Genomic DNA, 25048 nt, shown 5'->3' on the forward strand with positions numbered 1-25048 from the left:
CATTTCTCCTAATGCTATCCCTCCTCTAGCCTCCCAGCCCCCGACAGACTCTGGTGTGTGATGTTCCCCCCACCGCCCCCCCCGCCGTGCCCATGTGTTCTCATTGTTCAACTCCCACTTATGAGTGAGAACATGAGGTGTTTGGTTTTCTTTTCCCATGTTAGTTTGCTGAGAATGATGGCTTCCAGCTTCATCCATGTCCCTGCAAAGGATATGAACTCATCCTTTTTTTATGACTGCATAGTACTCCATGGTGTATATGTGCCACATTTTCTTCATCCAGTCTATCACTGATTTATTACTCAAAAAGAATTTGTGCTCTTTTAAGTAGCTGATTTGCTTTACAAAAATGTTTAATTGCTTATTTTACTTAGTAGCCATATATTTTAAGAATACCTAAAACATAACTGCAACATAAAAAAATAGAAAAATAAATTAACAAATTATGAGTCTCTAGAAATAGACAGCATAGCACTGTATAAATACCCTGGATTTCTAATGTGGTTAATAAAAAGTCCATTTTAATCCAATTTGAGGAGCTGCAGGTTGGTGGTTCAAAATTTTAAGTTATGTAAATGGAGTTACAGTCAATACCTGTTTTCCCAATTCACCCTGAGTGGAAGGAATTTGAGGTCATTAATTCACTTCCCAAGACAAGTAAGAATGATCTCTTCCCCAGAGTGAAGGTGATTTAAACTTTTGAAGACGTTTATTAGTACAGTTACGCAAAAGTTGATGACAACACAGATATAATTCCCAAGTATGCAAATTCTCATCATTATTGATATGATTACTAAAAAACAACAAAGAATGGGTACTTTAAGCCAGCAAAATGATACTACCAGTTGTTAGTCACCAATCTGAAATCTAAATTTATAGCATGTAAAATAGAGCAAAATTAAATATTAAAAGCCAAACTGTGTAATTTATAGCATGCAACATAGAGCAAGATTAAAGATTAAAAGCCAAACTGTATAATTTAGAAATGGGATCAAGGTATTTAATTCCTTCACCTTTTCCCTCTTCAAATTTATCCAGTGAGAAAATGATTGCTAGAATAACAGGAGAAAGGAACTTACATTTTATTTACCGGCATTTGGAAAATACCTTCTGTATATCAATACATTCATATATACAGACACACAAGACTAGAAAAGACTTTGACAGACCATCAAGCCAATACAAATAGCTGCCTACTTTTTTCTTTAAAATCACCAGAGAATGGTATTCCATAACCTTTCAAACTGTTATCTTCTTGATAGAAGAACTATTTTCTTTTTTTATTTCTTTCCATTTTTAATTTTTGTAGGCACATAGTTGGTATATATTTATGGAGTACCCAAGACTAAGTATTTTCTATAGCTCATGTACAACAGCTACCATACTGTGAGTATGCAACAAAGGCTAAATACTACAAATATCAAAAATATAAAAGGTACGATGATGGATGCAATTAAAAATAGGATACCTGTTGAATTAATGTAGCAAATTACTAGAACCTTATTAATTTCAAAATGAGACACAGACAAGAAAAATATTTAATAGGAAATTAATTCTTAGCAAGTATATGTAATCAAAGCTTAAAAATTAATCATAGAATATAGAAATTAAAGAAGCAAAGCCTACAGTAATAATTAACAATATAAATAGACCAAAACTGATGGAATTATAGTAAACAACTTTCAGAGAAATACATAATATTCTGTTATGGTTCATTTTAATCTACTTCTCCACCATGATTCTTTTTTTTTTTTTTTTTTTTTTTTTTTTTTGAGACGGAGTCTCACTCTGTCGCCCAGGCTGGAGTACAGTGGCCGGATCTCAGCTCACTGCAAGCTCCGCCTCCCGGGTTTACGTCATTCTCCTGCCTCAGCCTCCCGAGTAGCTGGGACTATAGGCGCCCGCCACCTCGCCCGGCTAGTTTTTTGTATTTTTTTAGTAGAGACGGGGTTTCACTGTGTTAGCCAGGATGGTCTCGATCTCCTGGCCTCGTGATCCGCCCGTCTCGGCCTCCCAAAGTGCTGGGATTACAGGCTTGAGCCACCGCGCCCGGCCTCCACCATGATTCTTAAAAATGACTCAGCTAGAAGATCTCCAAACATTAAGCCTAGATAGTATTTTTAAATGGATACATGTATTTGTGTATCCATTGGATACATAAAAGGATAAATGGATAACTGGATATCCATAAATGGATAATTGGATTTATAATGCAATTTATATATATAATAGAATGCACATTGAAAATACAAAATATGAAATTTAAAGCTTATTTAAAAAATGTCTAAGTAGAAATTTCATCTGAGTTCATCTTTTATTTCATCTGAAAACCCGGCCACAATTCCAAAGAAGGTACACTTGAAAACAGAGTTATAACAGAAGTTAATCCAAATAACACATTGGCATTTAAAAAGAACAACAAGGCTGGGCGCGGTGGCTCACGCCTGTAATCCCAGCACTTTGAGAGGCCTTGGCAGGTGGATCATGAGGTCAGGAGATCGAGACAATCCTGGCCAACATGGTGAAACCCATCTCTACTAAAAATACAAAAATTAGCCAGGTGTGGTGGCACACGCCTGTATTCCCAGCTACTTGGGAGGCTGAGGCAGGAGAATCGCTTGAACCCGGGAGGCAGAGGTTGCTGTGAGCTGAGAAAGCACCACTGCAATCCAGCCTGGTGACAGAGCAAGACTCCCTCAAAAAACAACAACAACAACAACAACAACAACAACAACAACAACAAAGGATAAAATTCTTCGAGCACCTGTGGGAACCTATAAAATTGTTCGTAAAATAATCAACTGCTCGTTTACATTTCCTTGATATAAATTAGTATAAATTATTCTTTTATAACCAAACAACATTCATAGTCATCCTAAAGGCACTTCCAACATCATAACATTGCAAGTGGTATTCTCAGTAACATACTTGTCCTCACTGCTGCTGTACTATTCAAATTATATCTGATGTGCCCAAAACACTGTCATTAACATAATTTGCTATTTTAATGAAAGATTTCATCTGAAATCTAGGACTTTTTTTAAAGATTGGTGTTTTATACAAATAAATTCCCATTTAGAAAAAAATGGGTATCTGCTCTTTTTTTTTTTTTTTTTTTGACTAGCCAAGTGAAGCAGTGTGAGTGAAGAAGGAACAAAGAAATCTGTAACTGGTTGTGATCAATTAGTTGTAAACACTACTGCACTCGGACCAGCCAGAATCTGATTTTGTACTCTCAAGGGAAATGCAAAGACTAAGAAATCTGGCAAAAATTTGGGGAACTCCTTAGCCATTCAATGTGCCAAATTCTACTTGGTGCTATCTAGTTTATTAAAATGACAGGCTGATATCTAGTACAATCAATGCAGTGAATGAAACCATGTCCACAGAATCAGGCTGGGAAGAAATCAAACAAGATACTTTAGCGGGCAGAGGATGTACAGGTATCTTTTCTCAAGCCTCCTTCCACAGATGAGACCGGCACAGGACACAAAGAGACACTTTGGTAAGAACAGAGGGATAACTGAATAATAAACACCTCTCTCTCTTTCAGTCTTTGTCTTTCTTCAGTTTCTAAATGCTATTTGAGGTGAATGTCACTGGTGTCTCCAGCCCAAAATATTCAATTCTCTATTTCTTTGCACTTCGAATGCACTTCCTTTATTGAATACAACGTTAGTTATTACAATGGCTTTTGTGAGGCTGAAGTGGTTCGAGCCCAGGCTACGCCTCTTCTTCCCAGACAGAGTCCCAGATAGCAGATGGGCAAGAATGGGTGCTCAAGGTTATAGGCGTGATATTTAGAATATTTAACAAGCACACAACATGGGTATCAACCAATCAAAATGGATGGCCGACCATAAGCAACGGGGATGACCTTCTATGTACTATTTGCCCAATATCAGCCCTGGCAATAAGGAAGTCAAGACTGGTTTGGTTGGGAGGGAAATAATTTTGATTCATTTTTAATTTTAATTATCTATACAATTTGTCTCTAACTTGCATTAAATTGCCCTCAAAGGTGAAAAAAATATCTTAAAAAACATGTCTATTAATCTTTATGGGTAAATACAATTTAGATTAAATGAGGAATGTGAAATATATGTACTATACAGGAAATCCTCAGTAATTTAGTAATGGAGGCAAAGCAAAAGGAACTGTCTTCTCCAATGACATCTGATTCTTTTTGTTTTTCTTTTGAGGGAAACATATTCTCTCTATTCCTCTCTCGTCTCCTTCCCACTTATGTACCTCCTTTATTTTCTGTCTCCAACTCTTCATCTCCTCCAGTCACCTCAATAAACTTTCTCTCTACTTCACTGCAAGCTCTCCACCTCATCACTGATAACAAATGTGCAGGTGGAACCAGTAATCTACCTGCATCAAGTGGGGAAAACACAATCAAAAAATTATTTTAAGAACGATTATCCCCAAGTCTAAATTCCAATGACATCTTCATTCTCTTGTTAAAAAATGCTTTTATACAAACATAAAGTGATTTATTTCTCATCTTTATTCTGTTTTGTTCATTCTATATACTTGTATATTTAAATTGTAACCTTTTGAGTTCAATTACAGATGCCCTGTTTCAGTAACCTAACATTAAATTAGGCTGTTTGTGAACTAGCCTAATATCCTCCATAACAATAGTTCCATGGGACAAATGCTAGATGCTAAAAATTTCAAATTGCAAACAAAGGATAAACAAAAAACTTACACAACTTTCTTATAAACTAGTGAATGGGGCCGGGCGCGGTGGCTCACGCCTGTAATCCCAGCACTTTGGGAGGCTGAGGTGGGTGGATCACCTGAGGTCAGGTGTTCGAGAGCAGCCTGACCAACATGGAGAAATGCTGTCTCTACTAAAAATACAAAATTATCCAGGCACAGTGGTGCATGCCTGTAATCCTAGCTACTGGGGAGCCTGAGGCAGAAGAATCACTTGAACCTGGGAGGCAAAGGTTGCAGTGAGCCGAGATCCTGCCATTGCACTCCAGCCTGGGCAACAAGAGTGAAACTCTGCCTCGGAAAAAAAAAAAAAAAAAAAAAAAGCAAAGAAAAAGAAAAAGAAAAAACTAGTGAATAGGTGCACAGTATTTAACATGTTGTAGTTATACAATGTCCTAAGGACAAAACCAATGCAATTTTTAGGTATGACTAAACAAAGGTAATTTTCCATTATCTCCATAGTATATAAAAAAAGTGGTTTTAGCTTTACAGAAATTTTTACCTACTATGCTTCATATCTAACCTTCATTGTCATCCTTCTGTATTCATTTCATTGTCCTCTTTTCCATAACTCCCAAGAAAATAACATAACAAAAACAAAAATGCCACATCCTATAAACTATCATACTAATTACCACCCTAAGTAACACTGCAAAGGACGGCAAAGTTAGATGGGAGGTTGGTTCTTGTTCTATTAAGACTGATGCTCTGTTATAGAAAACGGTATCTCTATCCCACCAAAGGTGAGTATGGCTTTACTACTGTATCTAAAGTTATCATTCAAAACTAATACATACATGTTTTCTGGGTTATTCACTGATTCGCGTTTTACGTACCACTGCTACTGATCCACATTTTATGTACCACTGTTCCTCTTCCTCCACACAAATGATTGAGAATAGGATAGAACAGAATTGTATTAGAAGGGAATTTTTCTGTCTAAAAGTTCAAACCCAAATAGTGTTTTGGTTATGTGAACTATAATATCACTATATCGTTAAAAACATAAATCCCATTTCCTCTAAAGCATCTGATTTCAGCACACAGTTCTTAAACATGAGAACGTTGTATTAAAATTTATCAATAATAACTTAGCTCATGGAAGAACTTCAAGAAGTCCTCCTTTAAAAAATATAGTATCTTGGGACTTTCAGTTTTTATAAGTAGAAAATACACTGGGTTACTATTTTTCCTTTTTCACTTGATTGCCGAGAAGGAAAGGGGAAATAAATAGGGCAAGGCTGAACATAGGTTTAACTAAAAAACAGAATGCATGAAAGAAGGGTAAAGGAAAACTTGGATTTTGCATGTTCCTGGAACTAATAATCTGCCAGATTTTCTCAAAAATTACCATGGATTCTGAGAGATAAGAGATTTCTACTCTAAAACCATACAGACATGTCCTCCGCAAAAAAGGATGAAGGACAAGTAAGATAGAATAATACAAAGAAAAGAGGTAATTCCTAAAAGTTCATAGGCAAGAAAATTCTAAAACTGAGAGGTAGGAGCAAACTCTACCACAAGTAATCTTTGCTAGAGAGAAGCCTCTTCTCCATTAGAAATAGGTTTTAGGATGTCTGCAAAGGATGCAAAAAAATAATGAACATGAGATTTAAGGCAATATTAAGTGTTTATAAAAATGAAGACATTTCTAAATTGTTAAACAATTATAATAAATGTTTCAACACAGGTTAAGGAACCAACAGTCTAATTGCTGGAAATTAGCATTACAAAGTGACTATGGCCTCATCTTTAAATAAAATTGCTTTAAATACAGTTATCTAGAACAAAATTCTTTTCTATTATTGTGACAATAATATTACTATAACTTTCTTGTATTGTGTATTATCCAGTTTGGTCCTTTTCTTTCAGGTAAAGGAACTGATCACAATCAATATCTGAAGTTCTAAGTACTAAACTTTCGTATTAGAGGATAGGCCAACAATGTCTCTTGTTAATGAATAGTTCCAAAGAAATCATGGCACTTTCCTTAATTTGGCTCACCATGACCATGTGTTGCTAAGATCAGTATAAAGTAATGTTAAGAATCTATAAGTATAAGCTTTAAGTGTTACTGCTAAATTAAATTCTGGACTTGAGGCATTTTGAAAATCACATTCAATACGATTCATTTTTCCTTGAAATGAAGTTGTTATATCATGCCAGTGACACAACCACAGGTGAGATCCTAATAGCTCTTGAGGGAATGGGCCTTGTATGATCAAATTAAAATAAAATTTAGCACCTAAATTCAGTAATGGAGGCAAGCAATAGCATGGGAATTAACCAACCTCACTTGGGCTACTTGTGCAATAAAGAAGACAATACAAGTCAACAATATAGCACTATGCTGCCATAAAAACCCTTAAAAGTGGCAATTAGTTCAAATTTTATAAGTAATTGTGAGACAGTAGTCTGAGTTTCCTAAAATCAAACGTACAAAAAACACACTTTCTTTTTTTTTTTTTTTTTTTTTTTGAGACGGAGTCTCGCTCTATCGCCGGGGCTGGAGCGCAATGGCCGGATCTCAGCTCACTGCAAGCTCCACCTCCCGGGTTTACGCCATTCTCCTGCCTCAGCCTCCTGTGTAGCTGGGACTACAGGCGCCCGCCACCTCGCCCGGCTAGTTTTCTGTATTTTTTTAGTAGAGACGGGGTTTCACCGTGTTCGCCAGGATGGTCTCGATCTCCTGACCTCGTGATCCGCCCGTCTCGGCCTCCCAAAGTGCTGGGATTACAGGCTTGAGCCACCGCGCCCGGCCAAAACACACTTTCAATAGGCCAGTTAAATTAGTCATTGGCTGACTTTGTAAGATAGTAAGTACCTTAATAATAAAATAATTAAGGACATGTTCTCTTGAAAGTTACTGTTTTAAAGAAGGTTCCATGTTCAAAAAACGTACGTTGCAAAGATCTGACAGCAATTATTTACCGATGCTAAGATTGATATGAGTTAAAAAAAATTATAGAAAACATATCCGTCAACATAATGAGTTAGAAAATATACCAAAAATTACTATTGCCAGAATTCTTAATCAGAAAAACAAGCTCCAGACCTCTGGAAGTCTTGGCAATATTTCTGTAAAATGTAGCCATTTATCTTCCCAGAAGTAAAATTTAAGGGCCTCAGCTAAAATAAAACACTCTCTTCAGGAACTGGGCGACTACCACTAAGTACTTCACTGATTAGTGGTTGTATGTGCCCTATCTTATTTATTAAAAAACGGCTAAACACTATTCAGTAGGTGATATGTTTCTATGGAATCAAGACTGACATTCTTACAGGTTTGCCCATAGGTATTAGTTCTTCTTAAGATCTAGCTCCCATATTAAAAGATGAAATTTTAAAAGAGTTCTAGAAGTTCAGATTACTTTTCCATTCAATTACATTTAAGAAGCCTGCTTGTATAGTCATTAAGGTGAATAAAACCAGATTATGGTACATACCATTATCAAACAGTTAAAGTATATATCTTTATCAAACATTATTAGTATCTAATGTCATTTGATTACACAGAGGTTTTTTTCTTTCTTCCTGAGATGGAGTCTCACTCTTGTTGCCCAGGCTGGAGTGCAATGGCTCGATCTCAGTTCACCACAACCTCCACCTCCCAGGTTCAAGTGATTCTCCTGCCTCAGCCTCCCAAGTAGCTGGAATTACAGGCATGCACCACCATGCCCAGCTAATTTTTGTATTTTTAGTAGAGACAGGGTTTCTCCGTGTTGGTCAGGCTGGTCTTGAACTCCCGACCTCAGATGATCCGCCCACCTCGGCCTCCCAAAGTGCTGGGATTACAGGCGTGAGCCACCACTCCCAGCCAACACAGAGGCTTTTATTAAATGATTCTATTTCATACAAATGCACCTGTTTCAATCTCACCTTGCTTACAGATCACATACTATAAGACACACCTGTCTAATGGCAAGTTTCACATTCCTGCACAGCAGATTTCATGAGTCCTAATCTAAACAGGCTACATCAGACTCTACCACAGAAGAAAACAGATTTCAAAATATCTTACCCCAGATATGAGAAATACTTTACAGAAGTCCAAAACTGGCAGAATCTGTAGAAAACTGGCAGCTTCCAGCGTGTCTTGAAGGTTGTCCATATTAAGAGAAAGTTTTGCAGTATAAATGAAATCAATAATTTTCCTTAGACCAACTTTGCTCACACCATGAAGTTTAATGCACATTAAATCTTGTTCTTTCATTCCACCTTAAATAAAAAGACATTCAATTAAATGAAGGTGGATAATTATGGTCAAACTCACTTCTGCTGCTAATTAGATGCAATAAAATCAAGGGAAAGTCTTATTTTATATAAGCAGTTGTATTAGAGTCAGTCTGCTGCACATTTTACCGTTAAAATAAAGTACTTAAAAAGGATAATCCTATACTAATGGAGGTCATATATGATGCAAGTGCTTCCAAAATGTTCTCACTTCCTATCTTTTGATATAGAGTAGAGATTGTATTAGCAGGACACAGAGTCTCTAATGGCCCACTCAGATATGAGCTTGAAAAAGAAAAGCTGTGAGATAAAAATGGACAGTATGAAAAAAAGTGCATCAACTTTCCATGTTAAAACAGCACCACCGAAAACCATACATACTGTTGTATACTTCTTTTGAAGTTATTTCCAAAAGAACTAAATTTCAGGTTAGAAATAAAAAAGATTTAAACACAGATTTTTCATATTGTTTTAATGTGGCTTCAGAGTTTTAAAAGGCAAACTACCTGTGAACATAGCCTTGAAGTAATCGCTAGCAGATGCCATCATGACTCTATGCACAGGGAAAGCATCATCTGTGTCACCTGGCATCAGGGTCACATCGCAAAGCAATCCTTCAAGTCGAAGCTGGTCAAAGCCCTACAACAAGAACATGAGTTGAGTCACTAATCAAGGTAAAATGAGGTTACAAATCTTTGTGTGCTAAAATTGTTTGAATATTAATGTGGTGCAACATATGTGGAACATAAAGGCAACAGAATAATTATTCAGGAGAAGAAAAAATAACTGCACAACTTTCCTGATATGTGACACTGCATATTTTCTTTCACTGCAGTAATAACACAAAATTAAGATTAATTTAGGTTAAAAACGATTAAGGAAAGAGTATATATGTTTGCTTATTTACACAATTTTGAGATTTTACCTTATTTTGAAAAATAATTACAATGTGCACTTCTATTTTCCCATCTGCAGAATGAGAGTATTAGACTGTCCAACATTCCTTTTCACGATAATTTAATAGTCCTTTTATAGTGCTTGACTGAAGCATCTTGGTTTTGTTTTGTTTGGGGGGAGGTTGAGAAAGAAAAGTAGAGAGCAACTGTACTGAGCACATGATAGGAGTTCTTTCTACTAATTGTATTGTTTCACCTCTCTGAGAAGGCTGTACTCAGTACATTGCTGCTGCCTGACCAGATATCTTTCAAGTTTCAAGTTTGAGACTTAATTATCTTTGGGGGAAAAAAGCCCAGGAAACCCCAACGTGAGACTTAATTGTCTCCAAATGCATAAAGGTTTAGTGGAAAATTAACAGGCTAGCAGCCACAATTCAGAGGAATGACAGAGCTCTGGTGAGAAGAATCCTTGTTGATTAGCTTTTCCACTACACCCTGATGGTCTCAACTAATGACAGACAAACAGTAGTTCTATTGATATAAGTTAGAAGAATGACAATCACTTTAAGATTATAACAGGTTGAATCTACAACATACACATCTTTCAAAACATCATGTTTTTCGTTTTTTATCTTTTATTTTTAATTTTTATGGGTACACAGTAGATGTATGCTTTAGGGGATGGATACCCCATTCACCATGGTGTGATTAAAATATCATGTTTTACATGACAAATTATATATAATGTTTATTTGTCAATTAGGAATAATGAATTTAAAAGGATTATAACGGACTAGTAAAGTACACCAAAAGGGGACAATATACAATTTAATAATGATGCAAAACAAATGAACATTTTGGCAAGATTGAGTCTGTAGTTTCAAAGATAGAAATGTTTCATTATAAAAAATCAGGAAGACAGATACACAAATTGCTTTCTAATAATAAAATACAGTAAGAATCAATAGCATTGATTACTCTGTCCCCTTCATATTTTAACGACTTCAAATAAAACTAAGGTTACGTTTCACAGATTTAAAGAGCAAAAGGCATAACATATTAAGAACGCAGTTTTAAAAATATTGATCCTACACATATGTGTAATATAAACCCCAGTTAAGTTTCTCATTTTAATTTTAAAACTGCTTTTTAAAGAAAATGCTTGAATTACAGAACTGGAACTTCAAAGAGATGATCTGATCCAGCCACTTTCCCTCTAGGGAAAGAGATGAACATTTTCATTCCAAAACTATTTACACATTATGCATACACTTTAAAACAAGTGTATATATCATATTTTTCTTTTTCCAACAATGATTTACATGTTTGTTAACAAATATCAAATCTTTCACAAATGTCCTTTTTTCTTTGTAAACATTATATACCCTATGCCACTATTTTTATTTTCCATTGCTAATTCGTCTGCTGTTTCTGTTATTTAGAAGAGTAGAAGTAAAATAATAATAGCTCATCTTGTAAAAAGAGATGCCAATTTTACGGGAATATTCTCATGCTGAAGGCATGCGAAGAGCCATTTCAGCTCTTTTAAAATTGATATATGGGGTCTAAATTGCAATAAATTTGTGGGAATCACCTTTCAAATGTAGAGTATTGGGAAGTACTCAGTGAGGACACTAGGGTGTGGGAGAGGATAGTCAAGTATCAGCTGAAACAGTTGAGACTAGCATCTTTGAATTCCCCAGTGTTTGGCATATTGTTGGTACTTAATATGTGTTCCATGAACACATTGTTTGTTCCATGAACAAACAAACAAAATTTCACTCAGAAGCTACCACTGGTAACTTTAAATCCATGTAGCCTCATTGGGTAGGATGTAAACTTTGCAACAAGTTAACTGGAAACCAGGAACTTATTTGTGAAACCTCTTCCAATAATAAACTGAGTTGTGCTTAAAGTGTTCGTTTGTGGTAGTTTGTGGTAGTGGTAAAGGTTAAGGTAAGAGAAAAGGTAGTGAACCAGGAGCTGGGGAGAAAACATTGGCTCCCAAACTTGTGTTTGTTTTCTCCCTCATATAAATTTCAGGTTTAAAAATTTAATATGTGCTTGTATGTTTTTTGAAGTCAAAATACAGAAGGATATAAGTTTAAAACTTAAAGGCTACCTCTTTCACTTACTAGAAGTAACTACTGTTAACAGTTTAGTAAGCATACTTCAAGACCTCATTCTCTATGTATCATAATCTACATTATGCTTGTATTAAAATATATAAAGGCCTTTTTAAAGTGGGTTACTATACATACTGTTGTGCATTTTAAAATTCACTTGAGCAGATAACACAGATAGTCTTCTATCTCAGTGCACAGGACTTACTTCATTCTTTTAGTGCATGCACAGTAATCTATAGTGGGGGCATGTCGTAAGTTATTTATCCATTCCCATTTAGTTGAACACTCAGGTTTTCCCTCAATTTTCGCAGTTAAAAGGAATGCTGCAATTAACTTCCTTGTACATACACTTAGTTGTCTAAGTATATCTGTGGGAGATAGTCTCAGGATTGAAGTTGTTGGTTTGAAGGACATTTAGTTTTAAAGTTTTAAAGAGCTAATGGCAAGTTAAAGGATTTGATTTTTCTTGGGAGAAATAACATACCTTGGGCATTGGCATAAAAGAGAGATGTCTAATGAGATGAGCCTAGGTACTGTATGCCCCCTTTATTTTTATTTATCAAATAGGTTTTTATTCTTCTTCTCTAAAGCATACGTAGACAATATCTTTATAAAGCAATTCTGGCTTATTTAATCAAAATCAATGATTGTATCTGATCCATTATTTTCTTCCACTAAAGAACAAAAACAAACCAAAAAAAAAAAAAAAAAGAAGAAGAAAGAAAACCTTCTTGGCTTATTTGCTAGCCTCCTGACTTTAAAATATTCCTGCAAATATTTTACAATTGTATTGAATAGTCAGTATGTTCCAGTCCTACTATGTATTACTTCTTTTTCCCTCTGAAAAAAGAAGTAGCTAATGCATCTTGTATCGTTAGCTGTGTAATTTCTTGTTTTGTCCATATTCCATTCAAACTGCTTGTGGAGGTATGAAATCAATGCTCAAGATCTGGACAGCTTTGCTCAGCTAAGACACCGGGAGCTTTTATCCTCTTCACAGATTTTATCATTTTGCGTCCCTTTACACTATCATTTTTTTAAAAATCCTTTAACCTTTCTCAGTATAATCTGGTGTCCCAAAAGAAAAGAAGTTGAGGCACCTACAGCATTTTTAACAAATTCGGAGTATCTTCTATTCCACGCTTAATTTATCTACCTTTGGCAAGTTATCTGCTTTTGTAAGGTTTTGCATGTATTTTCACAACATACAGCGTCCCTTTCTAAACATTTCATAACCTTTATTTTTATATGCATAAATGAACCACCCCGCTATCCAATTCCATATTAGTGAATTTTATTCTACATTATGTCTATCTTTATCCAAATGATATCTGTCAATTCAGATTGTTTTCAAACAAATTCTAAACATCTTGTTTGTATACCATTTTCCGGATATCCCAGTTCTGTCTAAAGAGAAGCTCCTTCTGACTATACACATTGTTGTGTACAAGAAGGTAGTCATTTCTCTAAACAACTTTTATTCTCTAATCTTCTAGTGGAGTATGTATACATTAAAAGAAAAAGAGAGAGGTTCATTATCCTCCAAAATTCTCATCTGCCTTCTACATATCTACCTTTTGCTTTCACTCATAAATCTTTTCCCAATTTAAGAAGTCTTTCAAAGATTCCTGCCCACTCGAAATAAGTCCTTTTACTGTAAAATCATTTTCTTTCACCAAATTTGTACTCACTCTTCTTGAAAGATTTATATAAACATTTTTGTCTATTTCCATATGCTGGTATACCATATACCTATGCAGCTCTGCTTTAGGCAAATTGTTCAGTTTCCAATTAGTTTTTCAGAGTGTCCTTAAAACTGCTTCTGTTGATTTAAACTCATCATCTTTCCAGTCTTTCTATCTCAACACTTATCTTAGTTCTCTACTTTGCTGTCTCTGTGCCTTGGGTTTGATTTAAGAGGGGCTTGTCTGTCTTCAATTTCTTTAATATTTCCCTTTCTTCTTCTATAAATCTCCCCATATCTTCCTTTATTTTCTTCTCCATATCCTGGAAAAATAGCATCATTTAATGCTATACTGATGCTGGAAAACAGCATTAAAAACATGTTTTTTCTCTTCACTGTATTAAACTTACCTAATGTATCAAAACTTCAACCTCTATTAAATAGAGAGAGGTACATATCTAATACCAGAAAACAAACAAAGACCGAAACATACTAATGAGTTTGATAAATTTTAAAATGATCATATTAAAACAGAATAGAATATGACTTGACATTACAGGATTATAACATGGAAACCAGACAAGCCATGAATAATTTGTATAAAAATTGCTTGGATGTCAATAGCTTTCAAGTGAAATATAATGCTATTTTGAAAAAAAGCTACATTGATACTGTCAGTATTTAAAAGGAATTTGATAAACAAATCATTCAACTAAATTCTACATTAGAACAAACTTACTACCATATTATATCTAGTTTTGATCATTGTCATTTTAAGTAGAGAAAAAACGAAACGCATCCTGAAAAAGAGTAGTGAAAATTATAATGGAAAATATGTTCTATGGACAAAGATTAAGGAACTAAAGAAAAGCGAGTTAAGAAATGGCTTTACTCCAATGTTATGTAAATGTAATGTATTCGATAAAAACAATACCAGCCATGTTTTTATGAGGCTGCTTTTCATTTTATTCAAAGGACAGAAAAAGGAACAGATGCTCTTAAGTTAAAAGAAATACATAGGCTGGACATAGATGTTTGTATTAATTTTAAACTCTGTGCTCATTATTTAACACTGCTTAGACTTTAAAAACTTCTTAAAGGCTCTCACTGCATTACAGCACAACTTCTGGCTGCCAGAGACCTCTTTCATCTGACCCCAGCCTTATTTTGTATTAGTTCCCTATGTACTCTGACCCGTCTTATCAGGTTGTTCTCCAAACTATCTTGTTGGTAATAAAAAATTTTTTTTTTCACTTGGAATATCCTCCCTCCTTCAAAGACTAGTTTAAATTAGACCTCCTTTGTTGTCGCTGTTTTGTAGAAAAGGGGTCTCGTCATGTTACCCAGACTGGCCTCAAGGATGCCCCCCAACCGCCACCTGTCTCAGCCTCCCAAAATGCTGGGATTACAGGTGTGAGCCACCACACCTGCCCAAATTTCACCTCCTTTGTAAAGCTCTCTCTCACACAATCATCTCTAAAATAATTAGGCATTTTTAGTCTGGATTTCACCATTACTTATTCAATTGTATCCTATAAATTTGTTTCCAGTAAGAGAGATTAGACTTACATTACCTCCTGAAACTCTTTAAAATCAGACAAAAATATATGGGAAAAAAGTTAAAAACACTGAAGGAAAGGGATCTGTGAAAGATAAGAAACAAATTAGGTGAGCCCTGGGACTGTCTAAATTTACTGCCTACGGATTCCCGACAGAGGTTCAGGGAGTGGGAACCCAGGCAAAACCTAGTATTCTCCTAGAGCTGAGATTCTGGGGACGTCAAGGCAGATAGGACAGAATATAAGAAGAGAGATCAGCACAGAGAGAGGATTCCAGAGCTCGGAAAACAGTCACCCTCAAGTATTTCAGCGAGTAATGATAAGCATATTTGTCTGCAGAAAGAACCGTCAAAAAGGAGCACAAGGAATACTCTCCAAGGATCACAAAGGGCTGGAAGTCGTTTCTATTCAAACCGTAAGAGTGGAAACCTTACAAGGCTGGGGCCTTAGGTAGAGTGCTCAAAAGGATTCTGTCTCAGTACTGGGGGAAAGTTTGCTCTAGAATAAATGCTGTCCTGGTGCAATTTCACGAAGCTTAAAAGTAAATGAAAACCACATGTTAATGAGAGATGAATTGAGAATGAAAATCAGAATGCAAACTCTCACCAACCTGATGGTGAGTCCCCACCCCACCCCCTATCTTATATTTCCCAGTGTACCCCAACCTGGACTTATAGGGCATCATGTAACCCGGAAACAGTCACCTGTCAACAGACAGAAAAAGCTCCAGGAGAAGCCCCCTACTTATTCATTTATTTATTTATTTATTTATTTTTTTAATTTTTTGAAACAGAGTCTCACTCTGTCGCCCAGGCTGGAGTGCAGTGGCGCGATCTCAGCTCACTGCAACCTCCGCCTCCCCCAGGTTCACGCCCTTTTCCTGCCTCAGCCTTCCGAGTAGCTGGGACTTCAAGCGCACGCCGCCTGCCCGGCTAATTTTTTGTATTTTAGTAAAGACGGGGTTTCAACGTGTTAGCCAGGATGGTCTTGATCTCCTGACTTCGTGATCCGCCCGCCTCTGCCTCCCAAAGTGCTGGGATTACAGGCTTGAGCGACTGCGCCCGGCCGTCCACGTCCTTCTTAAAGAGAAGATTCTCAAAGCTTAGACAGCTTGGAGAGGACGCCTCGCCTTGCTTTGCCCCGCCCCGCCCCCTCCTCCTTGGTCAGAGAAGCAGTGATTGTCTTTCTGTGGTGAATATTCAATTCAATTCCTCTCTGTCTTTGGACCAAGATGTGGGTGCAGTCATGATAATTGTGTGGCAGAGCAGGGAAAATAAGGTCCCAGCTTTCAGGCCAAAGGGCCAAAATAGAGCCCTGGCAACTGGAAAGAATCCGGAAGATGGTCCAGGTGGAGGAGCATGGAGAAGAGACCTCACAAAGTTCCATACCATGGAATACTGCTCAACAGTAAAAAGGAACAAACTATTGACATACATAACAAAATGAATGAATCTCAAAAATATTATACCAAGTAAAATAAGCCAGCCCCAAAAGCTTACAGACCATATAATGTCATTTATGTAACATTTCCAAAAAGACAAAAATAAAGCGACAGAAAATAGACCAGTAGCTTCCAGGGTTTAGGGATGGTGGTGGGTATAATTACCAAGGGATAACATGAGGGAGTATGCTGAGGTCATGGAATGGTTCTGTGTCATAATTCTGGAGATTAAATGAAACAATATATATGTTGAAACTCATAAAAGTATGTACTAATAAAAAATTGACTTTTACTGTATGTTAATTTACAAAAATAAAAGTAAAAGGATAAAAGACATACAAAGCAAACACTAATTCAAATAAACCTAGCATGACTACAGTATCAAACAAAATAGATCTCAGAGCATAGTACCAAAAATTAAGCAGGTAATTTCATAATAAAGGTCAGTTTACCAAGAGAACATAAATTCCTTAGATGTTTGTGTGTTTAATAGCAGAGTTTCAAAATGCATGAAGCAAACTCTGAGAGAACTACAAATGGAAATAAATTTACAAGATTTCAATACCATTATCTCAATAATTGATTTTAAAGGTGACAGAAACCAGTAAATATATAGAAATTAGCAAGGATATTGAAACAACACTATTAACCAATTGACCTAATTGGCATTTACAGAATACTTCACTGAAGAACAGTAGAAGGCAAATTATTTTCAGGTATATGTGAAACATTTACAAGATAGATCATATTCTGGGCCATAAAACTAGCCTTAAAAAAAATTTTAAGGATTTAAGTCATACAAATTATTAATATGTTCTCTGACCCCAGCTTAATTATATTAGAAATCAAAAATAGAAAAATCTCTGGAAAATCCCCAAATGTTTTGAAACTAAAACATACTTCTAAATAACCCATGAAGAAATCAAAAGACAAACTAGCAAGCATTTTGAACTAAATGAAAATATAACATCAAAAATTGTGGAGGGCAGATGAAGCTCCACTTAGGGGAAATTTATATCAGTCAATGACTATATTAAAGAAGAAGAAACATCTCCTATGAAAGATCTGTTTCTTTCTTTAAAAACTAGAAATAGAAGAGCCAATTTATCCCAAATTAGGCAGAAGAATTGCAATTATAAAGATCACAGTGGAAATCAATGAAATAGAAAACAGAAAGACAGAAAAAGCAATAAGACCAAAAGCTCTATAAATCTGATAAAACTCTAACAAGACTGATTAGGGGAAAAAAGAGAGAAAATACAAATTACCAATGCCAGGATGAATAGAAGTGGCACAAACTAGAGATTCTACAGGTATTAAAAGGATAACAAGGAAATACGAACAACTTCATGCCAATAAATTTGACAACTCAGTTTACACGGACAAATTCTGTGAAAGACACAAGCTACTAAAGTTTTAGAAGAAATAGATAAGCTAAATAGCTACATGTCTACTATAAACTTAAATTTTAATTTAAAATTGTTTCCCCAAGGAAAACTCTAAGATGAAATTGTTTCACTGGTGAAATCTATCAAACATTTAAGGAAGAAAGAACACCCATACCCCACAAATCCAGACTATTAGGAGGAGAGCATATATCCCAAGTTATTCTACATGGCCAGCATTATTCTAATACCAAAACCAGACAAGACAATCACAGAAAGCCAAGATCAAAATCCGCTGGGCACAAAGATGTAAAACTTTTCAACAAAATTTTAGCAAGCTAAATTTACTGATATATAATAATAATAAATACATCATGACCAAGTGAAGAGTTTATACCTCCAATGCAAGGTTGTTTTCACAATCAAAAATTAATCAATATAAATCACCATACTAACAGACTGAAAAAGAAAAATGCTAAGATCATTTCTTAATTGCTACAGAAATAAAAGGCATTTGTCAAAATCCAACATTCATTCCTGATTTTTTTTTTAAAGTAAACTCGCCAGATGTGGTGGCTCATGCCTGTAATCCCAGCACTTTGGGAGGTCAGGCAGGAGGATTGCTTAAGCCAGCTGTTTGAGACTAGCCTGAGCAATATAGTGAGACATCGTCTCTACAAAAAAAAAAAAAAAAATTAAATTAGTCGAGTGTTGTGGCACACACATATAGTCCCAGCTACTCTGGAGGCTGAGGAAGGATGATTGCTTGAGCCTGGGAGATGGAGGTTGCAGTAAGCCAAAATCATGCAACTACACTCCAGTCTGGGTGACAGAATAAGACTTTGTCTCAAAAAAAAATTAGAAAAATAAAATAAATTTTTAGCAAGCTAAGAATAGGAGAGAACTTCCGCAAACCTACAGGTAACATCATACTTAATGGTGAAAGACTGAATGCTTTCACCATTTTTCTGGAAGTTTTATCCAGTGCAATAAGGTAAGGAAAAAAAGGCATCAGACTGGAAAGAAAAAAGAAAAGAAATAAAACAAGAAAAGAGGAAAAGAAAAATAAAGGAATAAAGGGGAAAGAAAAGAAAGCAAGGGAGGGAGGGCAAAGAAAGGAAGAAAAGGAAGAACAAAGGAAGGAAGGAAGGAAGGAAGGAAGGAAGGAAGGAAGGAAGGAAGGAAGGAAGGAAGGAAGGCAGGCAGGCAGGCAGGCAGGCAGGCAGGCTGGCTTATTTATAGGCGAAATGATTGCCTATATAGGAAAACCTATAGAATCTACCCAAAAAAGCTGCTAGAACTGATAAGTCAGTTTACCAAGGTTGCACAATGCCAGATCAATAATTAATAACAAACTGTATTACTATATACTAGCAACAATCAGAAATTCAAATTATGTATTCCAGCATATTTGACTTTCAAGTTGGTATGTGAGAGCCCTCTCTATCACTTCGGCACTTGCAAATAACCAAAAATACTCAATTGAGAGAGCAGGACAAGAACACACAGAAGTGGCCTAAAAAGGGAAAGCGGCAGACAGTCTTCCAACTTTTATCCTAAAGATGCACAGTCAATTCAAAGAATAAGAATAATGTATTGTACCCCAACCTGAGTGCCCCATGAGCTATGCCCAAGAAAAGCTATAGACTCATTTCCCTATATTCTAGCTGCTATTCAGGAAATGAAAAGAAATTAAAAGTATCATTTTCATAAAAACCACAAGAATCTAGACTGTTCGAACTCTTATTTTATAAAACGTAAATTATCTTAATCATTATGCCTGTTTCTTTTGTTAACAACGTATTAACAATATATTTTTAAAGCTGTTTATTTTATTATCATAATGTTTAGAAAAAGGATATACTTCATCAACATGACATTATCAGCAACCCAAGCATTTACCTAAGGATAAACATTCAGAGAAGTTAACCCAGGGAAAGGCAACACATGTTAATCTGTATAGGCTCTTAGAATAACCCATTTCTTTAACATTCTATTAGCTAGATGATAACTTAAGACTATAAAATGATATCTTACATTGACTTTAGAACTAAAAATGAAGAGAGAAAGTAAATAGCTGTAAGGGAGGAAAACACAAAAAGAACAGTCCAATAGGCACCAATCTTAAAATGAGAAAATGTCAACTAGAAGCCTACATAGCCAGAGTAACAAGGCATTTTCAACCTTTATAGGTTTGAGTAAGTATCGCCAGTAATCAGGAAATGATTTGTTTCCATATACCTAAGTATTCTGTAATTAATATACAGTGCCACCTGAAGCATGATACCCTAATTATGGCCTCCAGGTCTTAAGGATGAAAGGGATGTTTTCAACTGGCAGTTAACATTTTTCTCCCTGTTTTTTTCTTTCTTTGTTGTTGTTGTGGTTGTTGTTGTTGTTGTTTTCTTTTCAGCAGGGGAATGGAAGAAAGGCAGGCCAGCAAGAAGACATTCTGCATAATTCTGCTACTTCTATCAAGAATAAAATATTTATTATATCATTCATTCCAAACTTTTAGCCTTTGCTAATACATCTTTTTACATTTATAGTTAATGAACACAATATTTATAGACATTGTATTTTAAAAGGTAAGACAATTTAGAGCAAGACCAGTAGAAATAAAAATACAAAACTATACCATCATCAAATCTGGGTTCAAGTCTCAGTGTTTATCACTTACTGGCTATGTGAACTTGGGCAAGACTCCTAATCTCTCTGAGCTTCAGTGTCCTTATCTATAAAATGGAGATAACAATTCTTGCCTTTTATACCTCATAGCATTTTTTCAAGTATCAATGAGGAAAGTATATATGAAACTGATTTATAAGCTGCCATCCAAATTAATTTAATCCACAAACAACATCAATAACAGCATTAAAAAGGCACTGAGTACTTTCTCTATCCCAGGGCTAAGCTCTTTATATGTATCATTTCTTAATAAAATTTAATTTTTAATTATAATTGACACATAATAATTGTACACATTTATGGGGTACAATGTGATGTTTCAATGCATGTATACATAGTATGTATAATTAGTATGCTAGTAATACAAAAGGTGGACATTTATTAATCAGCATCATGTACTGATCACAGGCATACAGAAACAACAACTTAGATCCTAGACCTTGAGGAGCTCACTGATAGGTGATATTTATAACAGATAAAATGTATGAATAGAAGAAGCTACTAACTCTGCTTGGGTCAAGAAAAGTTTAACAGAAGAGGTACCATCCATTTAAGATGGATCATATACACCATGGAGTACTACACAGCCATAAAAAATAATGCAATCTTGCCCTCTGCAGTAACACGGATACTGCTGGGGGCCATTATCCCAAGCAAATTAAGGCAGAAACAGAAACTGAAATATCGTATGTTCTCACTTATAAGTAGGAGCTAAACATTGGGTACACATGGACAAAAAAATTGAAATAATAAACATCGGGGATTCAAAAAGGAGGAAGGGAGAAATGGGGGAAGGGTTGAAAAACTACCTATTGGGTACTATGTTCACTACTTGAGCAATGGAATCATTAGAAACCCAAACCTCAGCATCACGCAGTAATACCCATGTAACAAACTTGCACACGTCCCCCTGAATCTAAAGTAAAAATAAATACTTTTTAAAAAGAAAAAAAGATAGGTCATTATAAATAAATTGAGGTTTACCAGACAGGAAAAGTAAAGTAAGGGCAGTCCAGGGAGAGGAAATGTGTACAAACACACTAACATATAAACACACAATATATGTTTAGGGAATAGTGAAAAATCCAAAGCCTTCCAGGTATTTTCCTTGACCTTCTCTCCTACTAACTTTGCCAAGATAATACAGAAGCAAAGATTATATGGCTGAACGGATAAAGAATTGGAGATTGGCAAAGCAATTAGCAGAACAAGAAGGGACCATAAAACTGAAGATGCTTGGAGAAAATGCTTGTAAATCATGTACCAGATAACGGATTTGTATCTAGAATACATATATATGTAAATATATATATATGTAATATAATATAACATATATGTGTGTATGAACTCTTACTACAGAGTAATAAAAAGATAAACAACCCAACTAAAACATGGGTGAAGGATTTCTTTTTCTATTTGTTTTGGTTTGTTTTCTTCTTTCCTGGTGACTTGGCACAGAACAAGAATAAGATTTGTTTTTTCTTCCAGGATCACATACAAATGGCCAAAAGCATTAAAAAAAGATATTCAACATCATCAGCAATCAGGGAAATGCAAATCAAAACTGCTTCACACCTACAGGGATGGCTATAATACTTTTAAAAAGACAGTTAATAAATGCTGGTAAGAATGTGGAGAAATTAAAAACCTCATGCACTGCCAGTGTGAATATAAAATGGTGCAGATACTTTGGAAAACACTGGCAGTTCTTCAAAAAATTAAACAGAATTACCATAGGATCCAGTAATTCCACTCTAAGGTATATATGTCCTCACAGACACTTACACAAGAATATTCATAGCTTTTATTCATAAAAGCCAAAATGTATGAAAAAAGAAATACTTATCAATTAATGAATAGATAAACAAAATATCCACACAATGGAATATTGTTTGAACACAGAAAGGAAGGAAGCATGTCATATGCCACAATATAGACGAACCTTGAAAACATTATGGTAAGTAATAGAAACAAGTCACAAAAGACCACATATCGTATGATTCCATTTATATGAAATGCTCAGAATAGACAGATCTACAGAAACAGAGAAAAGATAAATGGTTGTTGTATTAATCCATTCTCACACTACTATAAAGAAATACCTGGAACTGGTCATTTATGAAGAAAAGAAGTTTAATCAGTTCATCATTCCACAGGCTATACAGGAAGCATGGCTGCGGAAGCCTCAGAAAACGTACAACCATGGCGGAAGGTGAAACAGGCATATCTGACATGGTGAGAACAGGAGGACGAAAGTGAAGGGCGAGGTGCTACACACTTTCAAACAACTAGATCTCTTGAGAACTCACTCACTATCACGAGAAAAGCAAAAGGGAAAATCCACCCTCATGATCCAATTGCCTCCCACGAAGCCCCTCCTCGGGGCTTACAATTTGACATGAGATTTAGGCAGGGACACAGAGCCAAATCATATAAGTTGCTATATTGAGAAAAGAGTTGGGGGCAAGTGTGGAGTGACTGCTGACAAATATGGGCTTCTTTTTGAGGTGATTATAATGTTCTACAATTGATTGTGGTGACCGTTGCACAATCCTGTGAATATACTGCAAGCCATTGATTTGCACAATAAATGGGTGAATTATATGGTATGTGAATCATATCTCAATAAAGCTATTATTTTAAAAACTGAAGGTGCTAGGAAGGGTATCATTCAATGAATTACCATAAGATAGGACAATAAGAGAAAGATGCTGACAATTTGGTATAATAGGGAGAAGTCAAAGAATAGAAAGTTTCCATGAAAAATAACCACAGATGTAGTAGTAGCCAAGGAGTGAGTGAAATGAAACAATCCTTGATTTTACCAATTACTACTTAAGCTAACCCTAGTTAATCTTTCTTACTTGAGTAAAATTCATTTGCCCTGCTAACTCAGTCATGGATCATCCTGGAAGTTGTTCAAGATTCTAGGAATCCAAGCCTGTTAGGTATCAAATGACTTTCTAGGAACTTTCTTTGACAGCCTAGTTTGCTGAAGCCATTCAATGGAGATGAGTAACCTGCTAGACCTGCTCAAGCCAACCATTTGCTCAAGCCAACCAGATAGATACCTTATTTGGTATACCCATAACTTCTTTTTTTATTATATAATCACATATTAATACATAATCATTTAATTCATTAACTATTTTCTGTTTTCTTCAATAGTCATCGCAGAAAATAAGTGGCCTCATCCATCTGCCCAATCTTATCCAGTGGGAGACACCATGACTCCTACCCTCACTGCTCTGCTCTGCGTAGGTGGGACTTAAAGAGAAAAAGGAAAGACCCTAGTCTGAGAGGAACCACATCCCATAGCCAGAGCCTGGTCCATTAATGACCCAGGGGCTCAAGAGTTCCCTGTGGTATATCCATAACTTCTGATCAGCTCTATTTCCTGTGAGACCGTCTCCATTTAGCTCAAGTGGAAGGAAAATAAATGAATATTTATTATGCACCTTATTTCCATAAATTATGACATTTAATCCTCAAATCTCTTACCCAGATTACAAATAAAAAAAGCTGGGCCAGAGAGTATAAATGACATTCCCAAAGTCACATAACTAGCTAATAAGGGGCACGATTAGAATTCTAGTTTTGGCTGAAACCCATGTCCTTCTCACTACAATTAGACAGTGGGTAATCCTGCAGAGTGAGACTTATTACAACAGTTTCTCCCCATGGATCAGTTCCCCTGACAGCTACTTTCAATGCCTTTTGAAGCTGGAGTATGTGTTATTGCTAATTTTAAAACAATGATAACATTTACACATTAAACACTTCTCTAGCTTGTTCTCTTGACAACCACACACCTAAGATTAGATTTAAAAAAATGTTCCCTGTTAGTGCTTGGCCTTAAAAATCGCAATTTGTGAGACCATAATTTTTAATAAACTTTTAAACAGAACATAGAAGGGTTTTAATAGCAATATAGAGTGCTATCTCTATGCTACCACAGGAGACATTGTAACAACATAAAAAATCAGTGGAAGAAAAATTATCTTCAAGTAGCACAAAATTTCAGGTTACTTTCATATAACTGTTCTTTCTCAGCCTAGACCAACGAGCTAAGGCATGGCAGAGCTAAGGGCTCTGAGACCCAGCTACACTTGTTTTGTCGGCTGTTATGTATTTTTTTTTATTACAAAGGTTATGCAGAAAAATATTTCCATTGTAAATAAAAATTAAACACTGTAGGATTTTACAGAGCAAAATATGACAGTATTCCTCAGCTTCCCTAGTGTTTCCCTACCATTTGCTATGCATTCACATTCATATGTATACATATTGTATAACTTTTCTACTGAT

At 35.6% G+C, this 25048-nt stretch overlaps 1 protein-coding gene across 16 annotated transcripts in view; it reads right to left on the reverse strand.

Moving 5' to 3' along the window:
* The window catches only part of KLHL13 (kelch like family member 13), a 415357-nt gene that overhangs the window by 13884 nt on the left and 376425 nt on the right, over positions 1–25048 (reverse strand). For all 16 annotated transcript variants that reach the window (XM_045383813.3, XM_065538060.2, XM_005594436.3 and 13 more), the window contains 2 exons: positions 9468–9600; positions 8750–8946 (listed from right to left, as the gene is read on the reverse strand). In XM_045383813.3, the coding sequence (XP_045239748.1) occupies positions 8750–8946; positions 9468–9600 (330 nt within the window). The remainder of the gene's footprint in view (positions 1–8749; positions 8947–9467; positions 9601–25048) is intronic.

The sequence above is a fragment of the Macaca fascicularis genome, chromosome X (assembly GCF_037993035.2).
Source record: "Macaca fascicularis isolate 582-1 chromosome X, T2T-MFA8v1.1".
In the NCBI taxonomy this organism is placed as follows: Eukaryota; Metazoa; Chordata; class Mammalia; order Primates; family Cercopithecidae; genus Macaca; species Macaca fascicularis.